The following is a 15219-nucleotide window of genomic DNA, read 5'->3' as shown; positions in this document are numbered from 1 at the left end:
TGGGCGTGCCTCCCTCTGCCTGGCTTGGTCATCTGAGGGCTGCAGAGCTGGTGGTGTAGCTGAGCCAACCTGCAAAGGGGGTTGTGATAGGCAGATCAGACTTACCTGGTTGTGGTCATTCAGCACATGTTTATTATGCCCTGTGTTCAGTGTCCTGACTACTGTGATTTTATCACTTACTGAGAGGGTTATGAGCACTAGGCACTGGGCCAGGTGATGGGGATGGAGCAGTGAAAGAGAGTCCTGCTCTCAGGAAGCTGGCATTATGTTGAGAGAGAGAGAGATCATACAGAGGTGAACCCCAGGTCTGCACAGTGTGAGAGGTGTGCAGGTCTGAAGGAAATAAAAAGGTTGAAATAAAACAGAGGCCAACTTTTTTTTTTTTTTGAGAGGGCATCTCTCATATTTATTGATCAAATGGTTGTTAACTAACAACAATAAAATTCAGTATAGGGGGGTCAATGCTCAATGTACAATCATTAATCCATCTCAAGCCTAATTCTCATCAGTCTCCAATCTTCTGAACCATAACGAACAAGTTCTTACATGGTGAACGAATTCTTACATAGTGAATAAATTCTTACATGGTGAACAGTACAAGGGCATTCATCACAGAAACTTTCAGTTTTGATCACGCATTATGACCTATAAACAATCAGGTCAAATATGAATATTCGTTTGATTTTTGTACTTGATTTATATGTTATCCCACATTTCTCCCTTTATTATTATTATTTTTTTTATTTTTAATAAAATGCTGAAGTGGTAGGTAGATGCAAGATAAAGGTAGAAAACATAGTTTAGTGCTGTAAGAGGGCAAATTTAGATGATCAGATGATCAGGTGTGGGCCTATGGACTAAGTATTAATCCAGGCTAGACAAGGGCAGCAAACCATCCACGGATGCAGAAAATTTCTCTCAAAGCAGGGGGGGTGAGGTTCTGAGCCTCACCTCTGTTGATCCCCAAATTCTCACCTGATGGCCCCCCTGCAACTGTGCCTGTCTTAAGTTGTTCCTCCCTTGAGGAATCTTACCCGTCTCTGGCTAACCAGTCATCTTCCGGGGCCATACAGGGAAATGTAAAGTCGGTAAGTGACAGAGAAGCCATATTGTTTGAAAAGGTTAGCTTTTTTACTTCTTTGCAGATTTATGCCCTGTGGCTTCTATGCCCAGCACTTGTCTCGAGGTATCTTTACCACCTGGAGGAATTATGATACTCGGTAAATTCGATATGAGGCACGAATTCTATTTAAGGGTTGTAATTAGGAAGGAAGAAGAAAAGCTATAGATGTAGCATATGGAAGGAAACATGGGAGGATTGATTATTTCTTTGACATATTTTCTTGTAGAGTACCTTAAGTATGTATAGGTTTTAAACTGCTAACTAATTTGCACACACATATTAACATAATAGGAATACGGTGACATAAACAAAGCAAATCTATAATTACCATCCATCTCCAGTGAAGCCAAGAAAACCATTTAGGCACCCTAGGCATTTGTGAAAATTTGTCTATGATATGATGGATATTGTCCAACTGTACTTGAACAGTCTGAGAGAAATCAGACAAATTAAAGCAGCCCATTTCTGGGGTCTGTTCACATCCCATATGTTCTTTTAACCGTAGATAGTCTATAGTCATAAGATTTTGCAGTGCTACAACTTGCACCCCTCCCAACTCCTGGTTGAGTTCCAACAGTACAGATCCGGTCAAATTCGTTGTCTCACTGTATGCACATGCCAGCCTAGACATCTCCCTCCTCATTCCTATGGCAAGTCCAGGAGACGGTGGGCTGGATGCAGCCACAACCACAGCATCGTCCGGATCCCTGTGGAGGCTTTTTGATGATCATCCCCTGGCACAAATCCTCCAGAGAGTGCTGATGCCGGAAGCTCCTCCTCATATCATATCTTAGTTCATTTTCTGGGTAGCCAAGCTAGGCCTTGATCTTCTGCATAGAAACAAACAGACCCTTTGCCCACACTTTGACATGCCCTCTATACCACTGTGCAGAACTCATTGGAGGTCAGCACACAGTAACTGCTTTTTTTTTTTTTTTTTTTTATTAAGAGAAAGGAATATTATCAGAAAAGAGTACCTCCATAGCTGATCATCTGACACCCTTTAAGTGATCAACATTAAGGATATTTAAAGCACGCGTTGATCTTTGATTTACCAATAGTTTTATCCTGTCAAGGAGTAATCCCCCTTTTCTTTCTTTCTTTTTTTTTTTTAATTTTTAATCTACACTTACATGAAGAATACTATGTTTACTATGCTCTCCCCTATATCAGGTCCCCACTAACAACCACATTACGGTTACTGTCCATCAGCTTAGCAAAATGTTGTAGAGTCACTACTTGTCCTTTCTGTGTTGTGCAGCCCACCCTCCCCTTTCTCCCTCCCCTCCATGCATGCTAATCTTAATACCCCCCCTTCTTCCCCTCCCCTTATCCCTCCCTGCCCACCCATCCTCCCCAGTTCCTTTCCTTTTGGTACCTGTTAGTCCATTTTTGGGTTCTGTAATTCCACTGCTGTTTGGTTCCTTCAGTTTTTCCTTTGTTCCTATACTCATCAGATGAGTGAAATCATTTGGTATTTCTCTTTCTCCGCTTGGCTTATTTCACTGAGCATAATACTCTCCAGCTCCATTCATGTTGCTGCAAATGGTTGGATTTTTCCACTTCTTATGGCTGAGTAGTATTCCATTGTGTATATGTACCACATCTTCTTTATCCATTCATCTACCGATGGACATTTAGGTTGCTTCCAATTCTTGGCTATTGTAAATAGTGCAGCGATAAACATAGGGGTGCATCTGTCTTTCTCAAACTTGATTGCTGCATTCTTAGGGTAAATTCCTAGGAGTGGAATTCCTGGGTCAAATGGTAGGTCTGTTTTGAGCATTTTTCTGAACCTCCATACTGCTTTCCACAATGGTTGAACTAATTTACATTCCCACCAGCAGTGTAGGAGGGTTCCCCTTTCTCCACAGCCTTGCCAACATTTGTTGTTGTTTGTCTTTTGGATGGCAGCTATCCTTACTGGTGTGAGGTGATACCTCATTGTAGTTTTAATTTGCATTTCTCTGATAATTAACGATGTGAAGCATCTTTTCATGTGTCTGTTGGCCATCTGTATTTCTTTTTTAGAGAACTGTCTGTTCAGTTCCTCTGCCCATTTTTTAATTGGGTTATTTGTTTTTTGTTTGTTGAGGCGTGTGAGCTCTTTATATATTCTGGACGTCAAGCCTTTTCGGATCTGTCATTTTCAAATATATTCTCCCATACTGTAGGGTTCCTTTTTGTTCTATTGATGGTGTCTTTCGCTGTACAGAAGCTTTTCAGCTTAATGTAGTCCCACTTGCTCATTTTTGCTGTTGTTTTCCTTGCCCGGGGAGATATGTTCAAGAAGAGGTCACTCATGTTTATGTCTAAGAGGATTTTGCCTATGTTTTTTTCCAAGAGTTTAATGGTTTCATGACTTACATTCAGGTCTTTGATCCATTTTGAGTTTACCTTTGTATATGGGGTTAGACAATGGTCCAGTTTCATTCTCCTACATGTAGCTGTCCAGTTTTGCCAGCACCATCTGTTGAAGAGACTGTCATTTCGCCATTGTATGTCCATGGCTCCTTTATCAAATATTAATTGACCATATATGTTTGGGTTAATGTCTGGAGTCTCTAATCTGTTCCAGTGGTCCGTGGCTCTGTTCATGTGCCAGTACTAAATTGTCTTGATTACTATGGCTTTGTAGTAGAGCTTGAAGTTGGGGAGTGAGATCCCCCCTACTTTATTCTTCTTTTTCAGGATTGCTTTGGCTATTCGGTGTCTTTGGTGTTTCCATATGAATTTTTGAATTATTTGTTCCAATTCATTGAAGAATGTTACTGGTAATTTGAGAGGGATTGCATCAAATCTGTATATTGCTTTGGGCAGGATGGCCATTTTGACGATATTAATTTTTCCTAGCCATGAGCATGGGATGAGTTTCCATTTATTAGTGTCCCCTTTAATTTCTCTTAAGAGTGACTTGTAGTTTTCAGAGTATAAGTCTTTCACTTCTTTGGTTAGGTTTATTCCTAGGTATTTTATTCTTTTTGATGCAATGGTGAATGGAATTGTTTTCCTGATTTCTCTTTCTATTGATTCATTGTTAGTGTATAGGAAAGCTACAGATTTCTGTGTGTTAATTTTGTATCCTGGAACTTTGCTGTATTCTGATATCAGTTCTAGTAGTTTTGGAGTGTAGTCTTTAGGGTTTTTTATGTACAGTATCATATCATCTGCAAATAGTGACAGTTTAACTTCTTCTTTACCAATCTGGATTCCTTGTATTTCTTTGTTTTGTCTGATTGCCATGGCTAGGACCTCCAGTACTATGTTAAATAACAGTGGGGAGAGTGGGCATCCCTGTCTGGTTCCCGATCTCAGAGGAAATGCTTTCAGCTTCTCGCTGTTCAGTATAATGCTGGCTGTGGGTTTATCATATATGGCCTTTATTATGTTGAGGTACTTGCCCTCTATTCCCATTTTGCTGAGAGTTTTTATCATGAATGGATGTTGAATTTTGTCAAATGCTTTTTCAGCATCTATGGAGATGATCATGTGGTTTTTGTCTTTCTTTTTGTTGATGTGGTGGATGATGTTGATGGATTTTCGAATGTTGTACCATCCTTGCATCCCTGGGATGAATCCCACTTGGTCATGGTGTATGATCCTTTTGATATACTGTTGAATTCTGTTTGCTAATATTTTATTGAGTATTTTTGCATCTACATTCATCAGGGATATTGGTCTGTAATTTTCTTTTTTGGTGGGGTCTTTGCCTGGTTTTGGTATTAGGGTGATGTTGGCTTCATAGAATGAGTTTGGGAGTATTCCCTTTTCTTCTATTTTTTGGAACACTTTAAGGAGAATGGGTATTATGTCTTCTCTGTGTGTCTGATAAAATTCCGAGGTAAATCCGTCTGGCCCCGGGGTTTTGTTTTTGGGTAGTTTTTTGATTACCGTTTCAATTTCTTTGCTCGTAATTGGTTTGTTTAACTTTTGTGTTTCTTCCTTGGTCAGTCTTGGGAGGTTGTATTTTTCTAGGAAGTTGTCCATTTCTTCTAGGTTTTCCAGCTTGTTGGCATATAGGTTTTCATAGTAGTCTTTAATAATTCTTTGTATTTCTGTGGAGTCTGTCGTGATTTTTCCATTCTCATTTCTGATTATGTTGATTTGTGTTGATTCTGTTTTTCTCTTAATAAGTTTGGCTAGAGGCTTATCTATTTTGTTTATTTTCTCAAAGAACCAGCTCTTGGTTTTGTTGATTATTGCTATTGTTTTATTCTTCTCAATTTTGTTTCTTTCTTCTCAGATCTTTATTATGTCCCTCCTTCTGCTGACTTTAGGTCTCATTTGTTCTTCTTTTTCCAGTTTCATAATTGTGATGTTAGACTATTCATTTGGGATTGTTCTTCCTTCTTCAAGTGTGCCTGGATTGCTATATACTTTCCTCTTAAGACTGCTTTCGCTGCATCCCACAGAAGTTGGGGCTTAGTGTTGTTGTTGTCATTTGTTTTTATATATTCCTTGATCTCTATTTTGATTTGTTCATTGATCCATTGATTATTTAGTAGCATGTTGTTAAGCCTCCATATGTTTGTGAGCCTTTTTGTTTTCTTTGTAGAATTTATTTCTACTTTTATACCTTTGTGGTCTGAAAAATTGGTTGGTAGAATTTCAATATTTTGGAGTTTACTGAGGCTCTTTTTGTGGGCTAGTATGTAGTCTATTCTGGAGAATGTTCCATGTGCACTTGAGAAGAATGTATATCCTGTTGCTTTTGGATGTAGAGTTCTATAGATGTCTATTAGGTCCATCTGTTCTAGGGTGTTGTTCAGTGCCTCTGTGTCCTTACTTATTTTCTGCCCGTTGGATCTATCCTTTGGGGTGAGTGGTGTGTTGAAGTCTCCTAAAATGAATGCATTGCAGTGTATTTCCCTCTTTAGTTCTGTTAGTATTTGCTTCACATATGCTGGTGCTCTTGTATTGGATGCATATATATTTAGAATGGTTATATCCTCTTGTTGGACTGAGCCCTTTATCCTTATGTAGTGTCCTTCTTTATCTCTTGTGACTTTCTTTGTTTTGAAGTCTATTTGTCTGATATTAGTACTGCAACCCCTGCTTTCTTCTCACTGTTGTTTGCCTGAAATATGTTTTTCCATCCCTTGACTTTTAGTCTATGCTTATCTTTGGGTTTAAGGTGAGTTTCTTGTAAGCAGCATATAGATGGGTCTTGCTTTTTTATCCATTCTATTACTCTGTGTCTTTTGATTGGTGCATTCTGTCCATTTACATTTAGGGTGACTATTGAGAGATATGTACTTATTGCCATTGCTGGCTTTAGATTCGTGGTTACCAAAGGTTCAAGGTTAGCTTCTTTAGTATCTTACTGCCTAACTTAGCTTGCTTATTGAGCTGTTATATACACTGTCTGGAGATTCTTTTCTTTTCTCCCTTCTTATTCCTCCTCCTCCATTCTTCATATGTTGTGTGTTTTGTTCTGTGCTCTTTTTAGGGGTGCTCCCATCTAGAGCAGTCTCTGTAGGATGCCCTGTAGAGGTGTTTTGTGGGAAGCAAATTCCCTCAGCTCTTGCTTGTCTGGGAATTGTTTAATCCCACCATCATATTTAAATGATAGTTGTGCTGGATACAGTATCCTTGGTTCAAGGCCCTTCTGTTTCATTGCATTAAGTATATCATGCCATTCTCTTCTGGCCTGTAGGGTTTCTGTCGAGAAGTCTGATGTTAGCTTGATGGGTTTTCCTTTATAGGTGACCTTTTTCTCTCTAGCTGCCTTTAAAACTCTTTCCTTGTCCTTGATCCTTGCCATTTTAATTACTATGTGTCTTGGTGTTGTCCTCCTTGGATCCTTTCTGTTGGGGGTTCTGTGTAATTCCATGGTCTGGAGGCTGGGAGGCTATTTATCTCCATAAGGGGCCTCTGAGCTCCCTGCTGCCCAGGGGGTTAGAGTGCCCAGAGATCCCCAGATTCCCTGCCTCTGGTCTAAGTGACCTGTCCTGCCCCTTTAAGACTTCCAAAGAGCACTCTCCAAACCAAAACAACAACAGCAACAATTAGAGAGGGAACAGAAAAGAAAAAAAAAAAGTAAAAAACACTTGATTTTTTTTTTTTTGTCCCCAGGCGCCGGTCCCAGGCACCCGCTCACTGGTCCTGCTGCCCTGCCTCCCTAGCACCAGGGTCCCTGTCCCTTCAAGGCTTCCAAAAAGCACCTGCCCACTGGTCCCGCAGGGAAAAATGCGCGATATTCTTTGTCCTCAGGCGCCGGTCCCAGGCACCCGCTCACCAGTCCCGCCGCCCTGCCTCCCCAGCACCAGGGTCCCTGTCCCTTTAAGGCTTCCAAAAAGCACTCGCCAAAAAGAGAAAAAAAAAGGGGAAAAACACGCGATTTCCTCCGTCCTCAGGTACCGGTCCCAGGCACCCGCTCACCGGTCCCGCCACCCTGCCTCCCTAGGAACGGGGTCCCTGTCCCTTTAAGGCTTCCAAAAAGCACTGGCCAAAAAAAAAAAACCGCTCCAGTTTCTTTCCACCCGCCAGGATCTGGGGGGAGGGGCGTTCGGGTCCCGCCGGTCTGGGGCTTGTATCTTACCCCCTTCACAAGGCTCTGGGTTCTTGCAGGTGTGGATGTGGTCTGGATGTTGTCCTGTGTCCTGTGGGCTCTATTTTAGGAAGATTTTTCTTTGTTATATTTTCATAGCTCTATGTGTTTTTGGGAGGAGATTTCCACTGCTCTGCTCACGCCGCCATCTTGACTCCGCCCTACTCTCTTATTTCTTAAAAAATGACTTATTTTGTAATGTAGATCACATTCATATGAGGTGCTTTTGCCTTAAATAAATCAGAGGCATTTGTTAGAAGTGGATGGAGAGAAATAGCAAGTTTTACTTAAATAAAAAAACTTTTTTAAGCTATGAGAATTTTTTTGCATGTTACTCTACTCAATTTAGAACTTAGATCTGACTTAAAGCTATATTTTATAAAGCTTACACTTAAGAAAGGCTTAGAAATTTTAAGATGATAAATTCATCACAAGTTAAAAAATTTTCAGTGAACAATTAGAAGAGTATATTACAAAGTAGTAATTTTTTTCTGATTACAATACAGATAATATGGTAACTGGAAAATTTGGAAAATAAGTATAAAGAAGCAGAAATAAATCTCCATATCCTTATCACTGAGAAGTAAAAAATGATGTAGATTAATATTTCTAACATCTTTATATTACAGGAAGTAAGACATGTGGAACGAAATTATGTATCAAAACCCACTTTGAATGTAAGTATGAATTGTGCCTTAAAATCTCAGTAATTAAGAAATTTGGTCAATAAAAATGCATCTTATGATTTCCATCTATGTGGGGGTCAACTCAGGCTGATGCAGTGGTTAGGAATTCTAATTGTTGAAATACTAAGTTAAATTCCCAAATTACCATGAAAAAATTTCAACCAAGTGCTCTGCATAATTTATACTTCTTCCATTGTCTACTGCAAAACAACCTCCTAATACTGGGCAGTGTTCTTCCTTACTCTTGGGGACCCATATTATATTGTGTGCAGCCCACTGCAGAGGGCACATGGAAGATGGTAGAGAGAAAGGCATGGGGAGAGACAGAAAAACGATGGTGGAGTAGGAAGGCAAGGCAGAGACCTCCTCCCACAAACAACCAAGGAGTCAAGTGCAGCAAATACAGCTAAACTTGAAAATGACCTGAAGACTGCAGAACAAACCACCTACACTTTGGGAAGAAGACTAGACCACACAGAAGAGGGTAAAGTGGCAGAGCTACAATCAAGTGGGACCCTAGCCCTTTCCCCATCCCAGCCCACAAGTGGGAAGAAGAGGAACATTTTGGGGAGAGAATGGGCACCCAGGAACTCTGCACACTGGGCCTTGGAGGACTGCTACACAAGTCCGTGTTGCATTGGGTTCTGGTGTTTAGTGGGGCTGGACACCAGGAACAGTTGGAACACTCTCAGAGGCTGAGACTCCTGACCCTTGTGGAGGACAGGCATGTCCATTGGTCTTTCTGAGACCCAAAGCCGTGGCAGCAGTTTGAAAGACTTGCCAGCAGTGGGAGGAGTGCCAGAGGGGTGAGGGTTGGATGGAGTTCTCTCTGCAGGAGAAAGAACAGGTGGACACACCTCCCCAGCTCTCCTTCCACCCAACAGATCAGGCACTCTTGGGAGTGCCAGATATTCCATTCCTCCTTGATGGTTCAGCCCTGAGGTGTTTCACTGGGCACCAACAGTACACCAGCCCACTTGACCCAGCAGCATTAGACTATGCCACCTGGCAGGCAGAGAGAGGCTCTTGCAGCTTTCTTAGCTCCATCTCAGCCCAACAGGAGGCACCTGCAGGAGCTGGCTGTGAGAGCTGCTTTCTCTGTGTGGTTGGCCAAGCCCAGTGCTGCATGCCTTGCCACCGCCAGGGGGCATGGCTCATTGCTGCAACATGCCCTGCCACCTGGAAACTTGCTAAGCCCTGCAACTGCCCTGCCCTCAGGGCATCCCTGCCCTTGTTGTAGGGCAGAGGGTTGCTCTGCCCACAGCAATCTCAGCACAAGTCACTGCTCTGATCATGAAGCATCAGCTGAGGCACTGCCACTGAGACCACTGCAGGCAGACAGAAAGGCAGCCCTGCCCATTGCCCACCAATAGCAATTGGGGCTCCTCAGCAAAGGAGAACCAGGTACTGGACAGTGAAGAGTTTTGAGTTTCTGGGCACCACAGGATGCCTTCTCCATAAAGTGATTAAGGAAGCATAGCAGATCCATCTAATACAAAGGAAGGAACAGAATGCTGACAAAATGAAAAGGCAGAGTAATTTGTTCCAAACAAAACTACAGGATATGACACCAGAAAGAGGACTAAATTAAATGGAGATTACCAATCTTCTTGATAAAGATTTCGAAGTTAAAGTCATAAATATGCTCACTGATCTGCAGAAAAGTATTGAAGATCTCAGGGAAGACTTCAACAAAGAGATTCAGGAGCTGAAAAAGAGCCACTCACAGCTGAAGAATACAGTAACTGAAGTGAAACATGCAATGGAGGGAATGAATAATAGATTGCTTAAAGTAGAGGAGGCAGTCAATGAGATGGAAATTAGAGAACAGTAACACAAGGAAGCTGAGGAACTGAATGAAAAAGAAGTTCTAGGAATGAAAGAATAAGCTAGCTGTGTGACCAATCCAACTGAAACAATATTTGCATTACAGGGGTGCCAGGAAAAGAGATAGACAAAGGGAGAGTGTCTGAGGAAATAATTGTTGAAAACTTACCCAATCTGGGGAAGGAAATAGACACTCAGGTCATCGAAGCACAGAGAGCCCCTAACAAAAGGGACCCCAGGAAGACAACACCAAGGCATATAATAATTAAAATGAAAAAGATTAAGCATAAGGAGAGAGTATGGAAGGCAGCCAGAGAGAGAAAGAAGATTACTTATAAGGGTAACCCCATCAGGCTATCAGAAGACTTCTCAGCAGAAACCTTAGAGGCCAGAGGGAGGGGCATGAAATATTTAATGTATTGAAACAGAAGGACCTTCAAGAATCATCTACCCAGCAAGATTATCATTCAAATTTGAAGCAGAGATTAAACAATTCCCAGATAAATGGAGGCTCAGGGAATTTATAACTACTAAGCCAGACCTTCAGAATACATTAAAGGATTGCTGTAGATCAAAATGTTCTAAGGCTAAATAGTTTTCACCAGTGAAAATAAACCCACAGTAAAGGTAGTAGACCAATTACCAAGCAAGTATGAAATTAAAACAAAAGTAGTAAAACCAACTATACACAAAATCAAAGGATACATAAAAATTGTAGATTATGACATTTAATACATGAAGTGTACAGGAGAAAAAAAATTTTAGATTGTGTTTGAAATACTGTAATCATCAACTTAATACAGACATATAGTTAGGAAGCTGTCCTTGAACCTTATGGTAACCACAGATCTAAAGCCTATAATAAATATACAAAAAATTAAAAAAGAAATCCAATCACAGTGCTAAGGAAAACCACCATATAATGAGGAGAATATAAGAAAGGAACAGAGAGGAGTTATAAAAACAACTAGAAAACAATTAATAAAATGGAAATAAGTACCTACCTATCAATAATTACCTTAAATGTGAATGAACTGAATACACCAATCAAAAGACATAGACTTACAGAATGCATAAAAAAACAAGACCCACCTACAAGAAACTCATTCTATACCCAGAGACATACATAGACAAAATGAAGGGATGGTAAAAGATACTTCATGAAAATAATAGGGAGAAAAAAGCAGGAGTAGCAGTACTTATATCAGACAAAATAGACTGCAAAACAAAGAAAGTCATAAGAGACAAAGAAGGACATTGCATAATGAGAAACGGGTCAGTCCAACAAGAGGATATAATCATTATAAATATCTTTGCACCCCACATATTAAATGACAATACACAGAAAGTGCAGATTATGTCATTTAATACATAAAGTGTAAAGGCTTAATATAGACTTATATAGTCAACACCTTCATTTTAGGAGACTTTAACACATCACTCACATCAACAAACAGATTAGACAGGCAGAAAATAAATAAGGAAACAGAGGCACTGAACAACACATTAGATCAGATGGACTTAACAGATATCTACAGAATATTCCACCCCAAAACAGTAGGATACACATTTTTCTCAAGTGAACATGGAACATTCTCCAGAATAGATCACATACTAGGCCAGAAGAAGAACCTCAATAAATTAAAAAAGATTGAAATTGTATCAAGCAGCATCTTGACCATGATGGTATGAAACTAGAAATAAATTACACAAAACAAAAGCCAGAAACAAATTGAGCCTAAATAACATGCTTCTAAATAATAAATGGATCAATTAAATTAACAGCAATACAGGGAGACAAATGAAAACAAAAATTCAACAGTCCAAAATTTGAGGGATGTTGCAAAAGCTGTACTAAGAGAGAAGTACATAAACAATATAGGCCCACCTGAGGAAATAAGAACAATCCCAAATCAAGTCTAAGCTCACAGTTAAAGAAACTAGAAAAAGAAGAACAAATGAAACCAAGTTAGTAGGAGGGGGGACATAAAGACCAGAGCAGAAATAAATAAAATAGAGAATAAAATAATAGAAAAAAAATCAATGGAACCAAGAGCTGGTTCTTTGAGAAAACTAGCAAAATAGATAAAACCCTAGCCAGACTTATCAAGAAAAAAGAAAGTATGCAGATCAAGTCAGAAATGAAGAAGGAATATTCATAATGGACACCTCAGAAATAGAGTCATCTGAGAATACTACGAAAAATTATATGCCCCAAAATTGGACAACCTAGAAGAAATGGACAGCTTCCTAGAAAAATACAACATTCCAAGATCGACACAGGAAGAAACAGAAAATCTGAAGAGGACAATTACCAGCAATGAAATTGAATTAGTAATTAAAAAACTCCCCAAAAAACAAAAGGCCAGGACCAGAGGGCTTCACAGTGGATTCAATCAAACATTTAACGAAGAGCTACTACACATCCTTCTTAAAGTTTTCCAAACATTGGAAGAGGAGAAAATACTTCCAAACTCATTCTATGAGGCCAGTTTCACTATTATACCCAAACTAGGCAAAGACACCACAAAAAAATTATAGACCAGTATCCCTGATGAACATAGATGCAAAAATCCTCAACAAAGTAATTGCACACTGAATGCAAAAATACATCAAAGAATCATCCATAGTGACCAAGTGGGATTTATTCCAGGGATCCAAGGATGATAAAATATTTATAAATTAATATCATACTTCACATTAACAAAAATAAGGATAATAACCACATGATCATCTCGATAGATGCTGATGTAGCATAAGACAAAATTCAACATCCATTCATGACAAAAACTCTCAACAGAATGAATTCAGGGGATACATACCTCAACATAATAAAGGCCATATACAACAAACCCACAGTTAAAATCACTCAATGGCAAAAAGCTGAAAGCCTTCCCTCTAAGATCAGGAACAAGACAAGGATGCCCACTCTCACTGTATTTATTCAACATAGAACTGGAGGTCCTAGCCATAGAAATCAGACAACACCAAGAGATAAAAGGAATCTAAATTGGTAAGGAAGAAGTTAAACTTTCACTGTTTGCAGATGTAATGATATACATAGAAAACCCTAAAGATGCCACCATAAAACTATTAAAATTAATAACTGCATTCACCAAAGTAGCAGGATACAAAATTAATGCACAGAATTCTGTTGCATTCCTATACACTAACAATGAACTAGCAGAAAGAGAAATCAGGAAAACAATGCCATTTACAATTGCATCAGAAGAGTAAAATACCTGGGAATAACCCTATCAAAGGAGATGAAAGACCTGTACTCTGAATACTATAAAACACTCATGAGAGAAATTAAGACAATAATAAATGAAAATCTATCCTGTGCTCATGGATAGGAAGAGTTAATATTGTCAAAATGACCATCCTGCCCAAAATAATTTACAGATTCAATGCAGTCCCTATCAAAATATCAGCATCATTTTTAGAACAAATAGTTCTAAAATTCAAATGGAACCACAAAAGACCCCAAAGAGCCAAAGCAATCCTGAGAAGGAAGAATAAAGCTCAGGGGATTATGCTTCCTGACTTCAAGCTCTACTACAAAGCCACAGTAATCAAGACAATTTGGTCCTGGCACAAGAACAGACCCATAGACCAATGGAACAGAATAGAGAGCCCAGATAGAAACCCATATATATATATAGTCAATTAATATGTGATAAAGGCACCATGAATATACAACAGGGAAAGACAACCTGTTCAATAACTGCTGTTGGGAAAACTGGACAATTGCATGTAAGAGAAACTGGATTATTGTCTAACTCCATACACAAAAGTAAACATATAATGGATTGAAGGCCTGAATATAAGACATGAAACCATAAAACATTTAGGAGAAAACATAGGCAAAAATCTCTTGAACATAGGCATGAGCAGTTTTTTCCCTGGCCACATCTCCTTGCACAAGGGAAACAAAATTGAACAAGTCGGACTGTGTCAAACTAGTAAGCTTCTGTACATCACATGACCATCTCAGTAGATGCCAAAAAAGCATTTGGTTCAACTGTTGTGGAAAGCAATATGGAGGTTCCCCAAAAAACTAAAAATAGAAATACCACATGACCCAGTAATCCCACTTCTTGGAATTTACCCAAAGAAAATAAGATCCCTGATTTGAAAAGACATATGCATCCCTATGTTTACTGCTGCTTTATTTACAATAGCCAAGATATGGAAGCAACCTAAGTGTCCATCAGTAGATGAATGGATAAAGGAGATGTGGTATATATGCACAGTGGAATACTATTCAGCCACAAAAAAGAAAAGAAACCCTGTCATTTGCAACAACATGGGTGGATCTAGAGGGTATTATACTCAGTGAAATAAGCCAGGCAGAGAAAGACAAATACCATATGATTTCACTTATCTGTGGAATATAAAAACAAAGCAAAACAATGAACAAAACAGCAGTAGACTCATAGACCCTGAGAAGTAACATTGAGAAGTCACCATGGTGGAGGGGTTAGGGTAGGTGGGTGGCTATGGTAAGGGGGATAAAGAGGCGCAGAAGTTCTCAATCATGGTATAAATTGGTCATGGGGATGGTAGTCCAGCATGAAGAACATAGCCAGTGATTCTGCAATATCTTCCTATAGGTGGTAAAGGTTTAATAATATGGGTAACTTGAACCACTGTTATGTGTATTTGAAACCCACATAAGATTGTATATCAATGATACTTCAATAAAGATAAAAAAAAATTTAAAAAAGAAGTGAATTAGGCTAGGGTTTAGACAGCTTATCACCTAGTGTTTTCTGAGCTGTCCTCTCTTCATTTCTCTAGAGCCCCTAAAATGAGTAATAGCCTTCTTTCTCAAATTTAGGGAAAATTTCTCTTATTTATCTATGAGTTTAATAGGAGAATGTGGAAGATAAGTGTAAGGAAAAAATTGTTTCAATAGTGTTTTATAATATTTAAGAGGCCTTTTATCTACTTTTTCTTAAATTCCTTATTAATAGTCATATTCATTAAGAAATTAAGATGCTGGCTGTGTTCTAGTTAAGTGGTACATC

General features: G+C 39.3%; 1 protein-coding gene across 2 annotated transcripts in view; it reads left to right on the top strand.

Annotated features, from left to right (window-relative positions):
* Positions 1-15219, top strand: part of LOC108388483 (acetyl-CoA acetyltransferase, mitochondrial) — a 31607-nt gene that overhangs the window by 5410 nt on the left and 10978 nt on the right. The window contains exon 2 of one of the 2 annotated variants that reach the window (XM_037020255.2): positions 8303-8350. The exons of the other annotated variant lie outside the window; for it this stretch is intronic. Coding sequence (XP_036876150.2) covers positions 8303-8350 — 48 coding nt within the window. The remainder of the gene's footprint in view (positions 1-8302; positions 8351-15219) is intronic. 2 annotated transcript variants of the gene reach the window in all.

The sequence above is a fragment of the Manis javanica genome, chromosome 6 (assembly GCF_040802235.1).
Source record: "Manis javanica isolate MJ-LG chromosome 6, MJ_LKY, whole genome shotgun sequence".
Taxonomy (NCBI): domain Eukaryota; kingdom Metazoa; phylum Chordata; class Mammalia; order Pholidota; family Manidae; genus Manis; species Manis javanica.
Note: the sequence above shows the minus strand (reverse complement) of the source record. Positions and strands in the feature narration are given on the sequence as shown.